General features: G+C 42.1%; 2 protein-coding genes across 2 annotated transcripts in view; one reads left to right on the top strand and one right to left on the bottom strand.

Moving 5' to 3' along the window:
• Nucleotides 1-854: 854 nt before the first annotated feature.
• On the top strand, nucleotides 855-6,086 carry LOC117548026 (unconventional myosin-VI-like; the record flags this gene model as incomplete). The annotated part of the gene is given in 3 exon segments (XM_034218954.1): nucleotides 855-1,073; nucleotides 3,025-3,071; nucleotides 3,073-6,086. Coding segments are annotated over 3 exon segments (419 nt in total), but the record flags the coding sequence as incomplete, so codon positions are not given.
• A 289-nt stretch (nucleotides 6,087-6,375) lies between these two features.
• Nucleotides 6,376-24,333, bottom strand: part of LOC117548025 (interphotoreceptor matrix proteoglycan 1-like) — a 37,088-nt gene continuing 19,130 nt past the window's right edge. Inside the window, exons 3-6 of the mRNA XM_034218953.1 lie at nucleotides 23,302-23,521; nucleotides 17,349-17,511; nucleotides 10,578-10,660; nucleotides 6,376-7,098 (exon numbers count right to left, since the gene is read on the bottom strand). Coding sequence (XP_034074844.1) covers nucleotides 10,621-10,660; nucleotides 17,349-17,511; nucleotides 23,302-23,521 — 423 coding nt within the window. The 3' untranslated portion in view covers nucleotides 6,376-7,098; nucleotides 10,578-10,620. The remainder of the gene's footprint in view (nucleotides 7,099-10,577; nucleotides 10,661-17,348; nucleotides 17,512-23,301; nucleotides 23,522-24,333) is intronic.

A 24,333-nucleotide genomic window follows, 5' to 3' on the forward strand; every position in this document is an offset into this window, starting at 1 on the left:
AAAGCCCTTTCATAAAGCTCGCCACGCCTCACGTCTCGCTGAATCTCTGTCGTCGGAAGAGAACAAACGGTTTATCTCTCTGAACTGATCCCAGAGCAGCAGAAAGAGGCTGGATGCAGGCCGGAGAAACAGGAAGTCAACATGCCTGGGCTTCACCGGGATTATTTATTCCATATTTCACCTTTCTTTGGGTTTAAAACGAGACACATTGTAGTGTGTATTAATACCTTACAATCAACCTTAACTTGAGGGTAGAAGTCAATCTGTGTTATAATCTTATTTAATAATACTACCAAGGGGAAGTGATTTTATACGTCATACCTTGTTCTTAGATTTGCCCGAAAATTTGAAATAGCAATAGACGTTGTTGTTTAAAAACAGATGTAATCAATATAAATAAAAAATGAGGATACACTATTTAATTAGCTTTCGTTAGAGAGGCTGTTTCCCCCACTTTCCAGTCTTTATGCTAAGCTAACTAGCCTTGAGTTTAATGAGTCAACATGTCACTGACTAACATCTTGATTTGCTAAAGAACTATTCCAGAAAGAAGGAAATAACTCCTTGCTCTTATTTCCTTTTACCTTTAAGTACATTTTCTGTTTTAATTTGATCATATATTTTGCCGCTACCCCCTTTCCTTGAACTCCAGGAACTCAAAGTTAGTTTTGATTCAAATCTCGTTAATGTTCCTGGGCAAAAAAAAGTTTTAGAACGAGTTAATACACGGGTTAATAAACAGAGATACGGCTTTCCCCCAGTGCATTCTGACCATCTTCCTCCTGTCACCCTGCATGTCTCCTCTTCCTCCTCCTCCTCTTCCTCACTCTTTATGTTTCTCCCCCCCCCTCCAGCCCAGCAGAACCCGGCCCCCGCCCTCCCCGCGCGGCAGCTGGAGGTGGCATTGAACCGGCAGCAGAGGTACTTCAGGATCCCCTTCATCCGCCCGGGGGACGCCTACTCAGACCCCCAGAACACCAAGAAGGGCTGGTGGTACGCTCACTTCGACGGGCCGTGGATCGCCAGGCAGATGGAGCTGCACCCCGACAAACACCCCGTCGTCCTGGTGGCAGGTAGGGGAACTGCACGAGTACTAATATACAAAGTATTTAGAAAGAAGAGGGGTACCAGAACTAAAGGAGTACATGTATACAAAGTACAAGAAGTATTTATAAAGTAGAGGGGGGAGAACTACATGGGAGTACAAATATACAAAGTATTTATAAAGTAGAGGTGGGAGAACTACACGGGAGTACAAATATACAAAGTATTTATAAAGTAGAGGTGGGAGAACTACACGGGAGTACAAATATACAAAGTATTTATAAAGTAGAGGTGGGAGAACTACACGGGAGTACAAACAAAGTACAAGAAGTACTCAGATCTTGTACTTGAGTAAAAGTAGAAGTACTCAGATCTTGTACTTGAGTAAAAGTAGAAGTACTCAGATCTTGTACTTGAGTAAAAGTAGAAGTACTCAGATCTTGTACTTGAGTAAAAGTAGAAGTACTCAGATCTTCTACTTGAGTCAAAGTAGAAGTACTCAGATCTTGTACTTGAGTAAAAGTAGAAGTACTCAGATCTTGTTCTTGAGTAAAAGTAGAAGTACTCAGATCTTGTACTTGTGTAAAAGTAGAAGTACTCAGATGTTGTACTTGAGTAAAAGTAGAAGTACTCAGATGTTGTACTTGAGTAAAAGTAGAAGTACTCAGATCTTGTACTTGTAGTAAAAGTAGAAGTACTCAGATGTTGTACTTGAGTAAAAGTAGAAGTACTCAGATCTTGTTCTTGAGTAAAAGTAGAAGTACTCAGATCTTGTACTTGAGTAAAAGTAGAAGTACTCAGATCTTGTACTTGAGTAAAGTAGAAGTACTCAGATCTTCTACTTGAGTCAAAGTAGAAGTACTCAGATCTTGTACTTGAGTAAAAGTAGAAGTACTCAGATCTTGTTCTTGAGTAAAAGTAGAAGTACGCAGATCTTGTACTTGAGTAAAAGTAGAAGTACTCAGATCTTGTACTTGAGTAAAAGTAGAAGTACTCAGATCTTGTACTTGTAGTAAAAGTAGAAGTACTCAGATCTTGTACTTGAGTAAAAGTAGAAGTACTCAGATCTAGTACTTGTAGTAAAAGTAGAAGTACTCAGATCTTGTACTTGAGTAAAAGTAGAAGTACTCAGATGTTGTACTTGTAGTAAAAGTAGAAGTACTCAGATCTTGTACTTGAGTAAAAGTAGAAGTACTCAGATCTAGTACTTGTAGTAAAAGTAGAAGTACTCAGATCTTGTACTTGAGTAAAAGTAGAAGTACTCAGATGTTGTACTTGTAGTAAAAGTAGAAGTACTCAGATGTTGTACTTGTAGTAAAAGTAGAAGTACTCAGATCTTGTACTTGAGTAAAAGTAGAAGTACTCAGATCTTGTACTTGTAGTAAAAGTAGAAGTACTCAGATCTTGTTCTTGAGTAAAAGTAGAAGTACTCAGATGTTGTACTTGAGTAAAAGTAGAAGTACTCAGATCTTGTACTTGAGTAAAAGTAGAAGTACTCAGATCTTGTACTTGAGTAAAAGTAGAAGTACTCAGATCTTGTTCTTGAGTAAAAGTAGAAGTACTCAGATCTTGTACTTGAGAGAAAGTAGAAGTACTCAGATATTGTACCTGAGTAAAAGTAGAAGTACTCAGATCTTGTACTTGAGTAAAAGTAGAAGTACTCAGATCTTGTACTTGAGTAAAAGTAGAAGTACCAGAGTGTAGGAATACTCTGTTACAGTAAAAGTCCTGCATTCAAAATGTTCCTCAAGTGAAAGTAGCGACAGTAAAAGTATTCATTGTGCAGAAGGTCCTGTATTAGTTAAGCACAGTACTTAGTTACTTGACACCTTGGTTAAAAAGTCATAGTATGTCACATGTCATATAGCATGTTAGAACATGCTGAAAGATGACTGAGTATTGCATGTATTCACGTGAACATGCTGACGTTAAACCCTCCTGCTCCTTTGATCCGTCACTAACTCGTATGTTCTTCTTCAGGTAAAGACGACATGGAGATGTGCGAGTTGAGTCTGGAGGAGACCGGCCCTCTCCAGGAAGCGAGGCGCAGAGATCCTGCCCCGGCAGTTTGAGGAGATTTGGGAGCGCTGTGGGGGGGTGACGTACCTCCGCAGCGCCATCGAGAGCCGGCAGGCCAGACCCACGTACGCCACCGCCATGATGCAGAGCATGTTCAAATAATGAAGGAACACAAAGGGACGAATGCACCAGCTACCTAACACGGGGGGGGGGGTTTCTTTGTGTTCTGTTCCTAACAAGGGAAGCTTTGCATTGAAGCCTATGCAGAAACATCCCATTAATCATCACCTCTGATAGTCTGATGTCCAGCTTTAGTGAACCTGGAGATGAATACCCGACGCTTTAATAGAAAGGTAGAGTAGAAACGTCCGGATGCTAACCTGCACACGTTGGGACATTTAGACGATTGGGATACGCTGCGTTAGTTGGAGTTAATTAGAGTTAATTAGAGTTTAAAGCCCATGAGCTATCCAGCTTGAGTGAACCTGGGACTGTTGTAAGAAATGTAGAGTAAGGATCCCCTGCGCATAGGAACTACTGGATGCTAACACTTAGATATGTTGCGTTAATTAGCATGAATAGCCCATGCAGACGGTAAGGGGCAGTTTTGAAGCGGTCGTGGGGTTTATTGAGAATGCAAACAAAGGGACGAATGCACCAGCTACCTAACACGTGTTTCTTTTCTTTGTGCTGGTGTTCTGTTCCTAGAAAGCTTCGCGTTGAACCCTATGCAGACACATCCCATTAGTCATCACCTCTTGCCAGCTTTAGTGAACTTGGAAGTGTTATGTTAGAAATGTAGAGTAAGGGTCCCCAGCTAGCTAACACAGGAGGGGTTGTTTCTTTTCTTTGTGTTCCTAACAAGGGAAGCTCTGCGTTGAACCCTATGCAGACACATCCCATTGATCATCACCTCTGAGAGTCTGAGGTCCAGCTTTAGTGAACCTGGGAGTCTTGTTTTTAGAGTAAGGGTCCCCAGAACATAGAAACTGCCGGATGCTAACCTGCTTATGTTGGGACATGTACACAATTAGGCTCTAACGCTAATGAATGCTAATTAGAGCAACTTATCCTATGTGGACGATAATGTCTAAAGCGGTTTTGGGCGTTATTGAGGACGCTGAATCCATTTCTGAAATGTTCAGGGTGATGGCACTTTTAACGAGGAGGTGGCCACACTTGTACTCTGATTTCGACCACCATGAGAAGCGCTTCGATCATTGGATACAGAGAGCACAAGATCTCTACTGTGGACAACTTTTACTATTAAATACGCAACCTGTCCAACCCAGATGACCCAGTCCCCTAGATCATCATAATCCACAGAGTGACGATATGTCCACTTTCTGATTAAGAGTGCTTGTTGATTAGAGATGCATTCGGCTTCCTCAATAACCTCCAAAACCACTCAAATCTGAACTATTGCCAACACAAGCTACGCTATAATGCTAATGAATGCAGCTTGTGCTAATTGCCCATTATGCAGGTTAGCTTCCAGTAGTTTGGGACCCTTACTCTACATTTCCATCATGAAGCATGTCCTGGTTCTCTTTAGGGAGCTGCTAATCGGACCCTCTGGTTGTTTCCCTGTAACATTTCTCTAAGTCTAACGACGAGGCCTTACTTCTCTAACGGGGTTCAAACGCCACATGTACACAACTCTTTTTGTTTTACAAGCTGCCTCCCCAAACCCAGATGTGATGATGCATTCCTGATGGTGTGTCTCTTCCATATTAACCGTAAACTGTGTACATCGTCTCCGTGGTTCCTTCAGGGCGGGGAACACTTGCACAAGGAGCCTCTGTTCTTTATCGTTTTGTCTTTCCAAGCGAATGTAACTGGAGACCTGGTTGATTTGTTCCTGTAGTGATTCCTCTTCTCACTGTGTGTGATTTCATGTGTAATGAGGTCCAAGAAACATCTGACTTTGACGTCGGACCCTCCATGGGTTTCTGTTTTTGGCCTGAGCGTTAATTCAGCTCTGATTATTTGTGTTTATTAAGTGAATGATTATGCAACCCCTCTGCAGAAAGAAGTCCTTCAAACCATCGTTAAGTCTTTTCTACTCGAGGACAAATAATCCAATCATTCCACTGAGTTGCTTAAAAGTATAATTTGATTCCTAAAATGTTAAGAAATGATTGAATCTCACGTCAGATTTGGACGTTTTGAGAAGATAGCGGTGAAGCGCTGGTGCTCAGACGCTAACTGGAAAGTACAGTTTCTTACAGCGGGTGCAGAAGTGTGTGCAGGCAACTGGAAAGTGTGTACTTCACCAGAAGCAAAACATCTAGCTAACTAAGCAGACGGGGAAACAGAAAGCCTCGTGTGACGGGAACATTGTCAAATAAAGAGACAATCTGCTGCTGTGAGGCTGCACCTTCGTTCACCTGAGGTTGTTCCTCTGGATGATCTGAAAGCATGAACATCTGTCTTGTTGCAAAGAAGCTGATCCCCCTTTTTTACAAATGGCATTAACGTGCGGGAAAGCCGTGAACAAAAGCACCAAAGATCCTCGGAGACATGTCCCGGTTCAGATGAGCCGTTACCTTTTGAAAAGACTCCAGGGACTTTAGAAACGAGGCGTAAACAAACGTCTACAATTCCCCCTGTTTATTCTCATTTAACTTCCTTTTCCTCGTCTCATTTCTTCCTCTATTCTGCAATCCGTAAAGTCCAATTCATGCATTACAGAAAGTGAAAAAACACTTCCAGTTGAATCAGTTCAGGTTGAAACTGAGTTACATCAGCAAGGACTGCAATTAGCATGTTAAAGCTAGTTAGAGAGCAGAACTGAGGACCAGCGAGACACAGGGTTAAATGCATGAAGACAAACCTTTCCTTCCTGCTTCGAAGCACGTTAATGCCGGGTGTAAACGGGCGACTTTTCCGCCCTGAAACACTCCCTGAAAACCTGCTCCACACATCACAATCATTCCTGGGGAAGCACTGCCTTTGTCCACTGTCACTTTTCTAACGTTGATCTCTAACAGAAGAATAAAAGCATTCCATGTTTCACCAAATCTCCGCTTCTTCTTCCTTGTTTTGTTGCTCCTGCTCACGGTCCTGCTGAAAACGGCGCCTCTTATTCAACACAGTTTGTATTTTTTAGCTATCGTGATATCACCACAGTTGAATGACAATTAAATAAATAAGAAAAACACATATTAGCGTTTTGCCCCGCCCAGAAAAGCAGCAATGTGTTTGGTCTATTTACACGAGCTGTACAAGAGGATCAGGTACACAGCAGAAACACCAGCCTGTTTTAAACCAGTTTCAAGAGAAGGGACTCTTCAAATGAAAAGGTTAGCATTTAGCATTCAGCCACACACAGCAGGTGGTACGGCTGTAGAGTCGTTTAATGAAATGTATCATTTGTGTAAAACGCAATCACTTCTACACACTTCCAACAAGATTCGTGAAAATCGGACCTATAGTTTTTCCGTAAGCTTGCAAACAAACAAACCCTTGGATACTATCAACTCATTAAGCCCTTTAAAAGAATCAATATGAGAAGGGGGAAACACTTTTTGGTTGATCTCCAAACGACAACACATACGCTCCAGACAGAAAGTGGCATTAATAATTATATTAACATTATATTACAATATGTTTTAAGGGTTACACGCTAAAGGGTTGGGATCCAATAATCTAGTCTGTGGATTTTCATGACCGATAATGTGCTCTTCGTCTTCCGTCCAGACGTTTAGGGGTTCAACAGGGCGGCTGTTTGGGCCTCCTGGACTTTGGCGTGTTAGCAAACCTAAACATCCTGAGTGTTTAACACGCTACTCACTACACAAACACAAAGAGAGAATCAGACAAAAACAGTCCGTCGTGGATCGATATCCCGCTGAGACGAAGGCTGTCCGACAGTTTTTTAAAAAGTGTCCAAAATGTCTGGAGATCGTCCTCTGGTGTGAAAGAGCTCTGGAGAGTTGGTACAGTTTGTCCTGAAAGCTGTTCAGCTCTGAAGAGTGTCTGATGTTTAACTGAAGAAGAGACGAGGACCTGCTGAGTCCCGTTTCATCGAGTCTGCGGGGACGAAATATACGCTATTATAGACGCAGTCCACCAATTACAGAGTCAATCAACAAAAGTGTATTCATATAGCCCAATATCACATGTTACATCTGTCTCCGTGGACTTTACAGGATGAATACCCTCTGTCACATCAGACAAGGGAAAAAACCCAGTTAATGGGAGAAAAAGTCATAGAAATATTCATTAAAATTCATATAAAAGTCATACAAAATAATTTAAATAAAGTAATCATATATAGTTAAATAAAACCTTAAAAGATCATCGTATCGTGAGTCTTATAAAAGCAATTTAAATGTCATGTAAAATTAATAAAGTCAAAGCAAATTGTCGTATGAAAAGGTCATTTAAAAAAAGTAATAAAATAGTCATAACAAATAATTTACATAAAGTCATAGCATCATATGTAGTAAAAAAAAAATAACTCTTAAAAGCTCATAGTATTTTGAGTTTTAAAAAAGTCAGATTTAAAAGTCAAAGTCATTCAGAAACATAAAAAACAAGTCATTTAAAGGCCCAATCCCAAACACGCCCTACACCCTACCCTCAGTGATCACCAACTGGCGGCCCGCGGGCCACATCCGGCCCTCCAGACATTCTCATCTGGCCCGCACGACGGGGGTGACTGTGGCGTTGGCGGAGTGGTTACTGCGTTCGCCTCCCACCCATTTTTTTTTGTTACAACGTCCCGTGAGTAAGGTGCAGTACCGGAGTCCAACAGAGAGGCAGTAGACTGCGTACTGCGAAACCTTCCCTGCCTTGAACAAGAATTGATCCTTCGTTGTGAAGAGTCTGGTTAATGCGCTCCGCACCACAGCAGCAGCCCCGCTGCGACAGAGTCCAACAGAGAGGCAGGAGCTGCGGGACAGTAGCCTAGAAGCAGGGTTGGGTTGTAACGGAATACATGTAACGGCGTTACGTAATCAGAATACAAAAATCAAGTAGGCTAACTGTATTCAGCTGGCGTTACATTTAAAAAACGAGTAATCTGATTACAGTTGCTTTCGTAAACCTGAAGTGAATACATTTTAGAATACTTTTTGGAATTATTGGTGGAAAAGTTTCCTCACAAAATGTAATATTCATTACCGGCAGAGCTGTGTGCACACTGCACAGCGCTGCAGCATGTCTGTGAGAGAGAGAGAGATGCAGCGTCTGTGAGGCCCCGCCCCCGCACGCAGATGAGAGAGAGATCTCTTTTAAAATATATTGAAAGTTAGAAACGGAGATGGTTAGATAAAATGTGCAAGATAACGTTTATGTAGCATTTCTTTATAGTCGCGATGATGACATTTCATAACGGGATCAAATCAAAGTGAATGGCCTGCTGCTGCTGAATGCATGGGGCAAGTGACTGGAAACAGTTTTAAAAGTTATTACATCGTTTCAGATAATACATAATAATGATAATTCATTCTATTTAGGGGCGACTTTCAAAGCACCAAGGACACCTTACAATTCATAATATATTCCAAGGAAAGGTTTTACGACAGTACAAAGAATGCAGTCCGGGTGATGTGTTTTATGTGGGGTGCAGATGAGAGAGCTGTCCAGAATGACACCAAGATGTTGTGTTTGAGTTCTTGATAAGCCATTAAAACAGTAAAATACGTGTCTCCTGTTCCCCAAAACATACCCATCTGTTATGGAAAAAGAAAGTATTCTAAAAGTAATCTGAATACATTTTTAAGACACGTAACTGTATTCTGATTACTTTCAGAGCATGTATTCAGTAACTGATTACATTTACAAAGTAACCCTCCCAACCCTGCCTAGGAGTGATCCTTTGTTAGTGTGAAGAGTCTGCTAAGCTTTATGCGGTCCACAGTACCTGAGCGTGCTCCACTAGCACCCCCCCCCCCCCCCACTTCAAAATTCTGGGCTCCCTGCGACACAGTGGCCGTTTCGCAATCTCGAGGATACTGGCTTCTAAGCCAATATTTCAAGGATGCTACGTCATCGAGTGCCGCCGAAGTACTGTTCCAATGTCCAGCATACTTGGAATTCCACCGAGGCCGCGTACTTGGTTTGGGGGAAATTTCGAGGCTGCACATGAGTAGACTTTCGCGTCCTTAAAATCCCCACAATGCTTTGCGCACGGAACAATTTCAAAAACCCTTGCGGAGAATGGCTGAACCGACGCAGCACACATTGAAATGTAAGTATGTAGTGGCGTAGAACATGTGTTGGTAAATATGTGACTTTGTTACATTTGTTTGTTATCACCAAAAATGTGTTCCGTGAAAGTAAAGCAAGTTCATAATTAGATAGACATCGTGAGGAACAGTTTATGTTGAAACCATTAGAGAGAGTGGCACACTTGTTAGCCTTTTCCATTCTTCTTCGTTTTCCGAAGCCGTGGCTTGGAAGTATACTTGCTTCGTTTCTGAAGGAAGTGACTTGGAAGTATGCGACTACCAAGCCAGCATCCTCGAGATTGAGAAACGGCCACTAACTCCGTGGAGTGCCACTCGCAGCTGAACGAGGCTCCTCCTGTCAGAGGGAGTAAACACAGCAGCAAGCTTTGGGACGGCCTCCCCTCTCTCCGCAGAAACAGGAAGTGCCGTAACTGTTTGTAACAACGGTTTCAAATCAGCATCTCTTTGACAAAAAGTTTAAATGAATAACTCAAATAAAACTCCAAACATCTTTCATTGTGTTTCAAAGCTCTTTTAGTTTTAAACCTGATGTTTATAAGCGTCTTAGTTTTTGCAACGGTCTGTAAATATACACAACTTTATAATAAAATGCACACATTTACCTTTTTCTCGACTAAACACAGGTTTGATCCTAAGTTAAAACATATGAGGTTATCATGAGGTTGCTAACATCGCAGTTTATCAGTGGATGTTTGCTGGAACTACTTGTTAACAGCTTGTTTCCCGACGGACACACACAGCAAGGAGACCGGTCAGGTAGAGGAGGCGTGTGGCGCAGTGGGTAGTGCGCTGGTGTTGGGAGCAGGGGGTCACAGGTTCAAACCCCACTGCAGTCAGCATGTCGTTGTGTCCCTGAGACGCTTCACCCCAAAGTGCTCCTGTGGGGATCGTCCTCAGTGCTGAGCATGTGAGTCGCTTTGGATAAAAGCGTCTAACAGGTGAGGTAGAGACCGGTCTCCAGTCAGCATCGCTGCAGACTCGCTGTTTGAGGGCTTGATAACCCACTCCCCCTCCACACCGCTCCACACTCGTTGGTTTGGAACAGCCCTTAATGCGGACCCTCCGCGCAAACGGGCAAACTGAGGGGTAGTGTGTAGGGGGCGGTTTGGGATTGGGCCAAAGTAATATAAAGGTCTTCAAAAAAGCTCATAGTATCGTGATTCTTATAAAAGTCATAACAAATCTTTTTTTAAAAGGTCATAAAAAGTCATATCATATCTAGTAAAGAAGCACCACGTTCTCCAGCTCCGGTTTTTAAATTGAAGCTGAGTGAGCTCGATGTTCTGATTGCACGAGGCGCTTCAACAAACGTACCTGTTGTGTTATTCTCAGGTGTCGTCCAATCAGATGCTTCGCTTTAACTGGAGAGTCCTGAGAGGGCGGGGCTGTCTCTGTGTCTGGAAGAGAGGAAGTGAGGAGTGAGAGAGGAAGTGCAGCTGCAGCTCTTTGTGTGAGATACAGAACACCTGCTCAAACTGCAAAGTGTTGAAAGAGCTGCAGAGAAAGCAGCAGGACACTCACACGAGGAGGAGATGTGGAAATACACTAGATACGAATATTGTTTCCTCCTGACTGATGTATCCTAACATATTGAGTCCCAGCAGTTAAAATAGGGCAAAAAAGTAAGGAAGTGAATGACATGCTTTGTGATGAATTCATCTTCATCGCTGGGAGAAGTATTTTGAAATGTTCTAATGGAGCAGGCATTGGCTCAACATGTCTTTCATTTCAATGCTATGCCTCCTAGAGAGCGGTGCAGGGACGAGTCCTAAAACCAGGAAGTGAGTCAGCAGGTCACCACTTCCTGTTCCCTGGTCTCAGAGCCAATGGGATCTCTCCATAGGGTTTAGGAGAATATCTGAACTAAGGTCTGTGCTTGAGACACATTGAAGAGACGGGTCACGTTTTGTTCTACCACATTAAATCATCAGCAGTGACCCCACTGGTGATTTCTGAAGAGTGGACGTGTCTGAGAAACGATGGTTGTTACCAAGTGGCTGAATAGGACTACAGAAGTCGTGGAGGCCGTTGTACGTCATTACGCCGAACACGTGAACACTCCTCTAAGTTAGTTTCTGTTCTGCTTGAAAGCAAGTCCCTGCTTCCTGCAGACTGTTCAAACAAACGCTTCAACTCGTTCCATCTAGAATCTGTGAGTTTGAATCTGGATCTGAAGTTGGCGTGACGTTGAAGTCGTGCTGCTGGACTCTGCTGTAGCTCCTTTATAGCATCACGTTAACATGTAGCTTCTGGAGATTAGATTTATGATTCTAACATTATGAAAGTAGACATGTGGAGATGATCCGGCTGAACAAACATTTATCAAACAGGTTCCTTTTCCACAGACTTTATTTTATACAATATTCCAAAATCCTCTGGAGAAATCCTGTTGCTTTTTGTCGAGGGAACCGGCAGCTTCCTTCAGGTTCGGCCTACAACAATATCTTAGGGGCCTGTGGCTCAGGGGCTTAGTGCGCTAATTTCGGATCAGGAGAGCATGTCGTTGGACCCCGAGTTGCTGTGCTTTCGTACTGATTTGCCTCTTCTGATTAACTGGTCTTTATCCTCCACGCTCACTGTTCACTGCTCACTGTTCACTGCTCACTGTTCACTGCTGCTCCAACCCAGTCTCACGGCATTTCGTGTTGCACAGCACGATTTTAAAAGCAATGTATTTCTACTGGTAATGACGCTCATGGAAGCACGGCATTCGTTTGTGTCGGCTGCCCTTAAAGGCAATGTGAGCGTCCATTCCCATTGGATAACGGAGAATTGTACACCCGGAAGTAAGTATTCCCCTTACTGTCGATTGATTTTACAGTGATATCTGCACTACTCATCGACTAAAAAACACCAGATTATCCTTGTTAATTACACAACATTGATTGGTTTAAATTGTGTGCAATGCTTTTGTATTTTTCCCCTTCGATTCGGAGAAACAAATGTGTTTTTGGAGTAAAGGATACCCAGAATCCCCAGCTATCGTTTAGGACTACACCATGTGCTCTGCTTGACAAACCCCGTGATAGTCCTCAAGCTCTGTGATTGGAGAGTGTGCTCCGAGGGTTGCCGAGCCTCGAACAGCACTTGAAATGGGATGGAACCACGGCAGACTGTCGGTCCACCGCATCCCCCCCTCCCCCACCCCGTCCCCAGAACTACACATGCTGGCTATTCTGTTTCGCAACATGTTCTGTATCTATGGCACGTCTCTACTGGGAGTTGTAGTTTTAAAAGACGTTTTCGTATTTCCCATAATAAGAAGTGGCCAGTATTAAACTGTGTACATCCCTGGAGGTTTAGGGGATAGGAAACACTCACATTTAAAACATATAATTAATAAATGGGTGAAAATTGCTTGTGCCCATAATGGGCAGCATTAATATATATACACACATGCCAGCTAAGGTCAGAAGAGCTTTATTTAACAGCTGGTCTTATGTCTGTGACCCCTCCTGTTGTTCATTGATAACATTACATTACATTAATTGATAAGCCTGAAACATTCAGAGGCACATTTTGCAAATATGGCAGTAGCCATCGATCAGCTTAAGATAAGATATATTTTATTGATCCCAAGTTGGAACATTTGTGTTACATCAGCATGTGTATAGTTGTACATATGCAGTGGTGTTTATTTGTAAATCATTTAGTATAATCACACAAATTCTGTGTTTTATATTGAACAATTCTGTGTTCTTTATTTATTGATTGTTCAATACCTGACAAGGCCGGAGATGAAATATCTACATACATCTTATAAGAGTATAATACATTATGTATAATATCAGTTAAAATAAGTGCTTCAACATAGTTAACATTGCTGGAGGTATGCACATATTGATAGATGTCTTGTAATGCACTATTGAGGAACCTGCGACCCAAGTTTTTCATTCAATGCAGAACTACACCATAGTTGTGTCGGCCTATATGATATGTCAATAAACCTTAGGAAATCATGAAATCTTGAAAGGGATGTGCAAAATAGTCATTATATACAGTCTTTAATTAACTATTAGTAGAGAATAACGAGTAATTAATATACTTTATAGGGATCCTATTAATATCTAATAATAAAAATAATGAAATTCAATAACATGCTTTAACCACTAGGTGTCCCTTTATATCAGCTGTGCACCTTTATGGTGTAAATACAGCCTATCTGCCAATTGGATCAAATATAAAAGTCAGCCGAATTAGTGTTGATACTGCAAGGAGACGTATTGTGTGAAAATAAATGTAAGATGTTGTTTAATGGCTGATATATTTATGATCCACGTCACGTTTTCAGTTCCTCATGTTTGTCCAGAAGTCTTCTCATCAGGGCTCTATAAATACAGAACTACGGCAGATATGTAATATTTAATGCAGCCGAACCGAGTATTACAATGCCGTTATGTGATGACTTTCAAAGAGAAAAGCAAGCACACTCGGAATAAAGTATTATTTATTTTTTTAAATGTTTTCGGTCTGTTTCCGGTATTTGTTAATGACGATGTTCTGTGAGATGTGAGACTGGAATCGCACAGGGGAAAATAACGTAGGCTATCTTTAGATGCGGATGTTGTTAAACTAATATGTTTGCGCTGTGGACCAACACTATACATTGACGGGAAAGGGGGTAGCAATAAAGATAACACCATTAAACAGTGTTAGAAATTAAAATCAATATTTTGATGGCATAATGTACCTTAAATGTACCTTCAGTTTAAATGCTGTTTTATACTGAAAAACCAGAAAATTATTGTGCACAACCAGTTAAGCTTTTATTCTGAAAATCCTTCATCTCCGGTTAGCATGTGGCTAGTTTACCATGTCTTATAGAGGTTAATTTAGTAGCGAAATGACATGGAGTGATGCACACCGAAACCTACTGATTTTAACACTGCAACCATAGACGTATTATTATTGCTGAATATTAAATGAAGGTATAGTTTATTTGAATAAAGTTATTGTTTACAGACGTGGGTAAGATGTGACAACTTCCGGAATGACCAGAAACCAAACCAGCCGTGAAGTATTTTCTGTATTTTTTAGAATATTAACTACAACGTTTAGAATGTGTTAAAGGAAAAGTGATGAAAGACAATATGAGGAGAAGAGGCGTGTTTAAGTATGTATTGAATGTACAATGCCTGAATCCTCTGTTTAAACGTAACAACGGACATTAAGATGTGGAGGGCCGGCCCGCAGGGAGGAGCCTGCAGAAGCTATATAAGAGCAGCACCTGAGCGGTTCGGCCTCTTTTCTCTGCTAGCGAGGGCCAGAGACAGCTGCTTTTCTGTCGGACAATATCCTGTTTGTGACTGTACCGCGCCTTTTATGAATTAAAGTACCAATTTGAAAACATCTCAGAGACTCCATTTAGTCTCCTTTTTAAGCTTCTCTTTCCTGGACGCGAGAATAACCATCACAGTTAACAACAGTTACACAACATAACAGAAATAATATCGATAGCAGCGTCCCTAGGTAACAATGAAAACTTCCTGAAGTAATCTTCGTAATAGCAAACTAAAGATCATGTACATCCACTGCACACATAATCTGAAATAACAACTCATATTTCTCGCATCAAATGACATCAAAACGCATTTTAATGGCCAAACTAACTTTAAAATAGGCATTTTCCACCGAGAATAAAACGAAGTTCGGCCATGTTTTTTTTTTCTGCAGGGAGAAATTTGAAGATCACGAGACATAGACGCCAGCCATTGGAATGAATGGTGAAAAAAAAACGGAGTTTGTCAAACAGAGCACATGGTGTAGTCCAAACGATAGCTGGGGATTCTGGGTAGTGTAGTGTCTTCTGCCATCCTTTACTCCGAAAAAATATTTTTTTCTCCGAATCGAAGGGGGAAAATACAAAAGCATTGCACACAATTTAAACCAATCAATGTTGTGTAATTAACAAGGATAATCTGGTGTTTTTTAGTCGATGAGTAGTGCAGATATCACTGTAAAATCAATCGACAGTAAGGGGAATACTTACTTCCGGGTGTACAATTCTCCGTTATCCAATGAGAATGGACGCTCACATTGCCTTTAAGGGCAGCCGACACAAACGAATGCCATGCTTCCATGAGCGTCATTACCAGTAGAAATACATTGCTTTTAAAATCGTGCTGTGCAACACGAAAAAAAGGGGAAAATCGTGTTGGTGAACACGAAATGCCGTGAGACTGGGTTGCTGCTCACTGCTGCTCACTGTTTACTGCTGCTCACTGTTTACTGCTGCATGACTACACCAAACGGAGTTAATCACAGGTGGTAAATCCAACTCCAATGCTTCCACCAAAACCCTTCAATCCCCCAAAAACCAGACTGAAAAGCTGCTGCCGCCTCAGAGCTCAGGGAGGAGGAGAATGATGAAATATACAGGGTCCAGAGTGAAGAGGATCTGCATTCCTCTCACACACTCACTCATCGACCTGCTGATGTTCAGGTGTATATCAGTATGTAGTGTCTCTACTTTAAAGAGTCCTCTCCTGCTGATGATCAGGTGTATATCAGTATGTAGTGTCTCTACTTTAAAGAGTCCTCTCCTGCTGATGTTCAGGTGAATATCAGTATGTAGCGTCTCTACTTTAAAGAGTCCTCTCCTGCTGATGTTCAGGTGTATATCAGTACATAGTGTCTGTACTTTAAAGGGTCCTCTCCTGCTGATGTTCAGGTGTATATCAGTATGTAGTGTCTCTACTTTAAAGAGTCCTCTCCTGCTGATGTTCAGGTGTATATCAGTATGTAGTGTCTCTACTTTAAAGAGTCCTCTCTTGCTGATGTTCAGGTGTATATCAGTATGTAGTGTCTCTACTTTAAAGAGTCCTCTCCTGCTGATGATCAGGTGTATATCAGTATGTAGTGTCTCTACTTTAAAGAGTCCTCTCTTGCTGATGTTCAGGTGTATATCAGTATGTAGTGTCTCTACTTTAAAGAGTCCTCTCCTGCTGATGTTCAGGTGTATATCAGTATGTAGTGTCTCTACTTTAAAGAGTCCTCTCTTGCTGATGTTCAGGTGTATATCAGTATGTAGTGTCTCTACTTTAAAGAGTCCTCTCCTGCTGATGTTCAGGTGTATATCAGTATGTAGTGTCTCTACTTTAAAGAGTCCTCTCCTGCTGATGTTCAGGTGTATATCAGTATGTAGTATCTCTACTTTAAAGAGTCCTCTCCTGCTGATGTTCAGGTGTATATCAGTATGTAGTGTCTCTACTTTAAAGAGTCCTCTCCTGCTGATGTTCAGGTGTATATCAGTATGTAGTATCTCTACTTTAAAGAGTCCTCTCCTGCTGATGTTCAGGTGTATATCAGTGTGTAGTGTCTCTACTTTAAAGAGTCCTCTCCTGCTGATGTTCAGGTGTATATCAGTATGTAGTGTCTGTACTTTAAAGAGTCCTCTCCTGCTGATGTTCAGGTGTATATCAGTATGTAGCGTCTCTACTTTAAAGAGTCCTCTCCTGCTGATGTTCAGGTGTATATCAGTACGTAGTGTCTATACTTTAAAGAGTCCTCTCCTGCTGATGTTCAGGTGTATATCAGTACGTAGTGTATGTACTTTAAAGAGTCCTCTCCTGCTGATGTTCAGGTGTATATCAGTACGTAGTGTCTCTACTTTAAAGAGTCCTCTCCTGCTGATGTTCAGGTGTATATCAGTACGTAGTGTCTCTACTTTAAAGAGTCCTCTCCTGCTGATGTGCAGGTGTATATCAGTATGTAGTGTCTCTACTTTAAAGAGTGCTCTCCTGCTGATGATCAGGTGTATATCAGTATGTAGTGTCTCTACTTTAAAGAGTCCTCTCCTGCTGATGTTCAGGTGTATATCAGTATGTAGTGTATCTACTTTAAAGAGTCCTCTCCTGCTGATGTTCAGGTGTATATCAGTATGTAGTGTCTCTACTTTAAAGAGTCCTCTCCTGCTGATGTTCAGGTGTATATCAGTATGTAGTGTCTCTACTTTAAAGAGTCCTCTCCTGCTGATGATCAGGTGTATATCAGTATGTAGTGTCTGTACTTTAAAGAGTCCTCTCCTGCTGATGTTCAGGTGTATATCAGTACGTAGTGTCTGTACTTTAAAGAGTCCTCTCCTACCTGCAGAAGTCTGGATTCAGGTCACAAACACTCTGGCAGGGAAGTCCGTCCACTGACAGGAAACCAGGTTCACAAACACACCGAGCTTCTTTCATCCTGCCGCTCAGAACGCAGCGAGAGAACTCCTCACAGGCCAGGAACTTACAGGGATCCGCCTGATCCGCTGTGGAAGAGGAGAGAAGAAGTACTTTATTGATCCTGCGTTGCAGCAGCATAAAAAGAAAAGATATTGAACATTAGAGAAATTAAAAGAGTATCTCAAATAGAAATAAAAGCTAGTCCATCCATTACTGTAACAAGAATCTGATCAAATAACCCTGTGCTAAATATTATGCTACTGCTGTAATCAACCCACTCCACACTGTTTTCTTAAAATGGTTGACTTTTTAAGAACTTGACTTTTTTGTCTAAGTGTAATATTTTTCAGAATTGGACTTTTTTTTTAAATAAAATTGACTTTTTAAATAAAATTGACTTTTCAAAGAATTTTGACTTTTTTTAAAAGAATTTGAATTTTTTCACAGAATTTTATATTTTTCAGAATTTTGACTTTTCTTTCAGAATTTAGACTTTTTTTTAAAGAATTAAGTCATAGTGGAAATGCAAACTACAGTAACAACATATAAAGCAGGATATATACATAAGTAGGTGAGGAATGGAATATTAAATATTAGATTGGATATAAATGTAAGATGTACAGTGGGAGTTTAAGTGGAGGAGGAGGAGGAAGATGAAGATGAAGAAGATTAATATTCCTACAGAGTGAGCTGCTGTTTGATTTTTAATGAGCTCTGGTCAGATTGAGATGTTTGGACACTTCTGAGAGGAAACGTCAGAAACACTCTTTTTCTTTTCTTTACTTTCTCATCTCTGAAATATCTCCATAAAACACCTCAGTCCTGACAAACTACAGTCCTGACAAACTACAGTCCTGACGAACTACAGTCCTGACAAACTACAGTCCTGACGAACTACAGTCCTGACAAACTACAGTCCTGACAAACTACAGTCCTGACGAACTACAGTCCTGACGAACTACAGTCCTGACAAACTACACCTCAGTCCTGACAAACTACACCTCAGTCCTGACAAACTACATCTCAGTCCTGACAAACTACAGTCCTGACAAACTACAGTCCTGACAAACTACATCTCAGTCCTGACAAACTACATCTCAGTCCTGACAAACTACAGTCCTGACAAACTACATCTCAGTCCTGACAAACTACACCTCAGTCCTGACAAACTACACCTCAGTCCTGACAAACTACATCTCAGTCCTGACAAACTACATCTCAGTCCTGACAAACTACATCTCAGTCCTGACAAACTACATCTCAGTCCTGACAAACTACACCTCAGTCCTGACAAACTACATCTCAGTCCTGACAAACTACATCTCAGTCCTGACAAACTACACCTCAGTCCTGACAACTACATCTCAGTCCTGACAAACTACATCTCAGTCCTGACAAACACCTCAGTCCTGACAAACTACATCTCAGTCCTGACAAACTACATCTCAGTCCTGACAAACTACATCTCAGTCCTGACAAACTACATCTCAGTCCTGACAAACTACATCTCAGTCCTGACAAACTACACCTCAGTCCTGACAAACTACATCTCAGTCCTGACAAACTACACCTCAGTCCTGACAAACTACATCTCAGTCCTGACAAACTACATCTCAGTCCTGACAAACTACATCTCAGTCCTGACAAACTACACCTCAGTCCTGACAAACTACAACTCAGTCCTGACAAACTACATCTCAGTCCTGACAAACTACACCTCAGTCCTGACAAACTACATCTCAGTCCTGACAAACTACACCTCAGTCCTGACAAACTACAACTCAGTCCTGACAAACTACACCTCAGTCCTGACAAACTACATCTCAGTCCTGACAAACTACATCTCAGTCCTGACAAACTACAACTCAGTCCTGACAAACTACATCTCAGTCCTGACAAACTACACCTCAGTCCTGACAAACTACATCTCAGTCCTGACAAACTACACCTCAGTCCTGACAAACTACATCTCAGTCCTGACAAACTACAACTCAGTCCTGACAAACTACATCTCAGTCCTGACAAACTACACCTCAGTCCTGACAAACTACATCTCAGTCCTGACAAACTACACCTCAGTCCTGACAAACTACACCTCAGTCCTGACAAACTACACCTCAGTCCTGACAAACTACACCTCAGTCCTGACAAACTACATCTCAGTCCTGACAAACTACAACTCAGTCCTGACAAACTACACCTCAGTCCTGACAAACTACATCTCAGTCCTGACAAACTACATCTCAGTCCTGACAAACTACATCTCAGTCCTGACAAACTACACCTCAGTCCTGACAAACTACATCTCAGTCCTGACAAACTACTCTCAGTCCTGACAAACTACACCTCAGTCCTGACAAACTACACCTCAGTCCTGACAAACTACACCTCAGTCCTGACAAACTACATCTCAGTCCTGACAAACTACAACTCAGTCCTGACAAACTACATCTCAGTCCTGACAAACTACATCTCAGTCCTGACAAACTACACCTCAGTCCTGACAAACTACACCTCAGTCCTGACAAACTACAACTCAGTCCTGACAAACTACACCTCAGTCCTGACAAACTACAACTCAGTCCTGACAAACTACAACTCAGTCCTGACAAACTACAACTCAGTCCTGACAAACTACAACTCAGTCCTGACAAACTACAACTCAGTCCTGACAAACTACACCTCAGTCCTGACAAACAACTCAGTCTGACAAACTACACCTCAGTCCTGACAAACTACACCTCAGTCCTGAAAACTACACCTCAGTCCTGACAAACTACACCTCAGTCCTGACAACACTCAAAACTACATCCAGTCCTGACAAACTACATCTCAGTCCTGACAAACTACATCTCAGTCCTGACAAACTACATCTCAGTCCTGACAAAAACTACATCTCAGTCCTGACAAAGACACCTCAGTCCTGACAAACTACATCTCAGTCCTGACAAACTACACTCAGTCCTGACAAACTACAACTCAGTCCTGACAAACTACAACTCAGTCCTGACAAACTACATCTCAGTCCTGACAAACTACATCTCAGTCCTGACAAACTACAACTCAGTCCTGACAAACTACATCTCAGTCCTGACAAACTACAACTCAGTCCTGACAAACTACAACTCAGTCCTGACAAACTACATCTCAGTCCTGACAAACTACAACTCAGTCCTGACAAACTACACCTCAGTCCTGACAAACTACATCTCAGTCCTGACAAACTACATCTCAGTCCTGACAAACTACATCTCAGTCCTGACAAACTACAACTCAGTCCTGACAAACTACATCTCAGTCCTGACAAACTACACCTCAGTCCTGACAAACTACACCTCAGTCCTGACAAACTACAACTCAGTCCTGACAAACTACATCTCAGTCCTGACAAACTACAACTCAGTCCTGACAAACTACACCTCAGTCCTGACAAACTACAACTCAGTCCTGACAAACTACATCTCAGTCCTGACAAACTACATCTCAGTCCTGACAAACTACATCTCAGTCCTGACAAACTACATCTCAGTCCTGACAAACTACAACCTCAGTCCTGACAAACTACAACTCAGTCCTGACAAACTACATCTCAGTCCTGACAAACTACATCTCAGTCCTGACACAAACTACATCTCAGTCCTGACAAACTACAACTCAGTCCTGACAAACTACTACCTCATTCCTGACAAACTTACCCCTGACAAACTACACTACACCTCAAGTCCTGACCAACTACAACTCAGTCCTGACAAACTACAACTCAGTCCTGACAAAATACAACTCATAACTACATCTCAGTCCTGACCAAATACACATTTCACAATGATATATCTGTGTAACATTACAGATATCAAAGTGTCCTAAACTTTAAAAGCTCATCTTTGAAGTGATAAAATGTGTTTGTTGCCAAATGGATGACTGGATTCCAGAAGGTACAAATAAAATGGACGTCTTTTGTAATTTTCAACATATTTCCTAAAACCCTGAAATGACACCTAGTCTGGAAGTCAATGGTTTACTGGATATGTTTTTGGTTGGCCTGAAACAAGGTCTGTGGTTAACACAAGCTGATGAGATGTTAATGGTTTAAAACTGTATCCATGAATATATTATTACACAAGCTAGAAGCTGCATGTACAGTTTGTTGCATACAGATATATTACTGGGAGTATTTTATGACCTCCTGCAGAGACGTGATATCTTTCCTTGGTTTCTCTGCTGCTCACGCCTCATCTGTATTACTGTTATTGCTGCTCTATAATGTCCTGCACAGTCCCCCTGTGTGTTGGAGGATTTGACTAACACACCTAATTACTGAGTCTGTCTGAATGTGTCTGCATATTTCTGAGGAGAATATTACAACACACCGCTGTGAGAGGCATGCGGAGACATCGCAGTAACAATGGGACATTTAAGGGATGCTAGCTTGTTTTATCACACACACGCTTCATCAGGCTCTACACTGTATATTGCAGCTGTAACATGAGCTGTGCTGAAAGTAAAACTGAATGCTATAAGAGGAAAACTGGCAGCCTAGCAGATGTGCAATTAGTAGAAAATGGTCATGAAGTGACGTGAAGTCATGTGACCGCGCTGTAGTTCCTTTATAGCCCAACATTAGCCACCTTTAGCTTAGCGGTGGTGACGTGAAGTCATGTGACCGTGCTGTAGTTCCTTTATAGCCCAACATTAGCCTCCTTTAGCTTAGCGGTGGTGACGTGAAGTCATGTGACCGTGCTGTAGTTCCTTCATAGCCCAACATTAGCCACCTTTAGCTTAGCGGTGGTGAAGTGAAGTCATGTGACCGTGCTGTAGTTCCTTTATAGCCCAACATTAGCCACCTTTAGCTTAGCGGTGGTGACGTGAAGTCATGTGACCGTGCTGTAGTTCCTTTATAGCCCAACATTAGCCACCTTTAGCTTAGCGGTGGTGAAGTGAAGTCATGTGACCGTGCTGTAGTTCCTTTATAGCCCAACATTAGCCACCTTTAGCTTAGCGGTGGTGACGTGAAGTCATGTGACCGTGCTGTAGTTCCTTTATAGCCCAACATTAGCCACCTTTAGCTTAGCGGTGGTGACGTGAAGTCATGTGACCGTGCTGTAGTTCCTTTATAGCCCAACATTAGCCTCCTTTAGCTTAGCGGTGGTGACGTGAAGTCATGTAACCGTGCTGTAGTTCCTTTATAGCCCAACATTAGCCACCTTTAGCTTAGCGGTGGTGACGTGAAGTCATGTAACCGTGCTGTAGTTCCTTTATATCCCAACATTAGCCTCCTTTAGCTTAGCGGTGGTGACGTGAAGTCATGTAACCGTGCTGTAGTTCCTTTATAGCCCAACATTAGCCACCTTTAGCTTAGCGGTGGTGATGTGAAGTCATGTGACCGTGCTGTAGTTCCTTTATAGCCCAACATTAGCCACCTTTAGCTTAGCGGTGGTGACGTGAAGTCATGTGACCGTGCTGTAGTTCCTTTATAGCCCAACATTAGCCACCTTTAGCTTAGCGGTGGGGACGTGAAGTCATGTGACCGTGCTGTAGTTCCTTTATAGCCCAACATTAGCCTCCTTTAGCTTAGCGGTGGTGACGTGAAGTCATGTGACCGTGCTGTAGTTCCTTTATAGCCCAACATTAGCCACCTTTAGCTAGCGGTGGTGACGTGAAGTCATGTGACCGTGCTGTAGTTCCTTCATAGCCCAACATTAGCCACCTTTAGCTTAGCGGTGGTGACGTGAAGTCATGTGACCGTGCTGTAGTTCCTTTATAGCCCAACATTAGCCGCCTTAAGCTTAGCGGGGGTGACCTGAAGTCAAAAATCATTAAAAGGGTGTTAAAACGGGGTGTTTTGGTCTCAGAAGTGTAATAAGTGTGTGTGCACGTACCTGGCTCCACGTCCAGAGAGTGTGTGTCGATCTGGATGTGCAGGTGTTTCATGGCGTCGGAGCAGAACTCCTCCAGGACACATGTCACGGCCTCAGTGATGTTGTATGGCACGGAGCGGGAGAACTTCACCTTGCTGTTCACCACCACGCTGCCCCGCCTGAAGTTCAGGATCTCCAGCTTCTTGAAGCCCGTCAGGTTGGCCTGCAGGTACGGCATCAGCTAGAGGAAGCAGACAGGAACATCATCAGAGGTGTAAAGTACATTTACTCAAGTACTTTACTTAAAGGTCTTCTATTATGCTATTTGTAGGCATACATTATGGGTCACATATACAAATAAATAAAAAACATGTCTGATGTGTTTTGCTCAAAATACCAAACAGCATTTTAGCCTCATATCCCTCTGTTTCAGCTGTTACTAAAGTGGTGATTCTGGGTCAGTAGCTTTAAAAAAAAAGATATACCAAGATACTCAGCTAAATGCTGCCGTGATGAAACTCCACATCATGTTCCAAACCACATCAAGGATTCTCTCTGAAACAGGATGGAGCTCAAACTCTCTCTCTCGCTCTCAGGTTTACCACAAGGTGACTTCCTTTTGATTTCCTGCTTCTTCACACACACTCTCTCCAGCACAGGTTAGCTCTGAGTGTTAGCATGCTAATGTAAACACAGACCATATTACTTCCAGAACACGTCTCATTGTTTCTGACAGCAACGTTTCTGATTGGCCCGTGGGTGTAAAGCCCGCCCACATTTTAGTAATGTCGTCATGACGCAGCAAATCTGGATCAGCTCCGTTGATCCCCGTTTTTAGAGATGTGGGTACGGAGGAGAAGAGAGAGGGTTTGTTTCCTGACACTTTGTGAGTCTCTTGACACACCGGGGACACACCGGGTAACACCGGGGACACACCGGGGACACACGGTGATGTATAAAAGATATCAAAAACCTTCAAGTACAATTTAGAGGTACTTGTACTTTACTTGAGTATTTCCATTTGATGCTACTTTGTACTTCTACTCCACTTCA

The sequence above is a fragment of the Gymnodraco acuticeps genome, unplaced genomic scaffold (genome assembly GCF_902827175.1).
Source record: "Gymnodraco acuticeps unplaced genomic scaffold, fGymAcu1.1, whole genome shotgun sequence".
NCBI classification, from domain to species: domain Eukaryota; kingdom Metazoa; phylum Chordata; class Actinopteri; order Perciformes; family Bathydraconidae; genus Gymnodraco; species Gymnodraco acuticeps.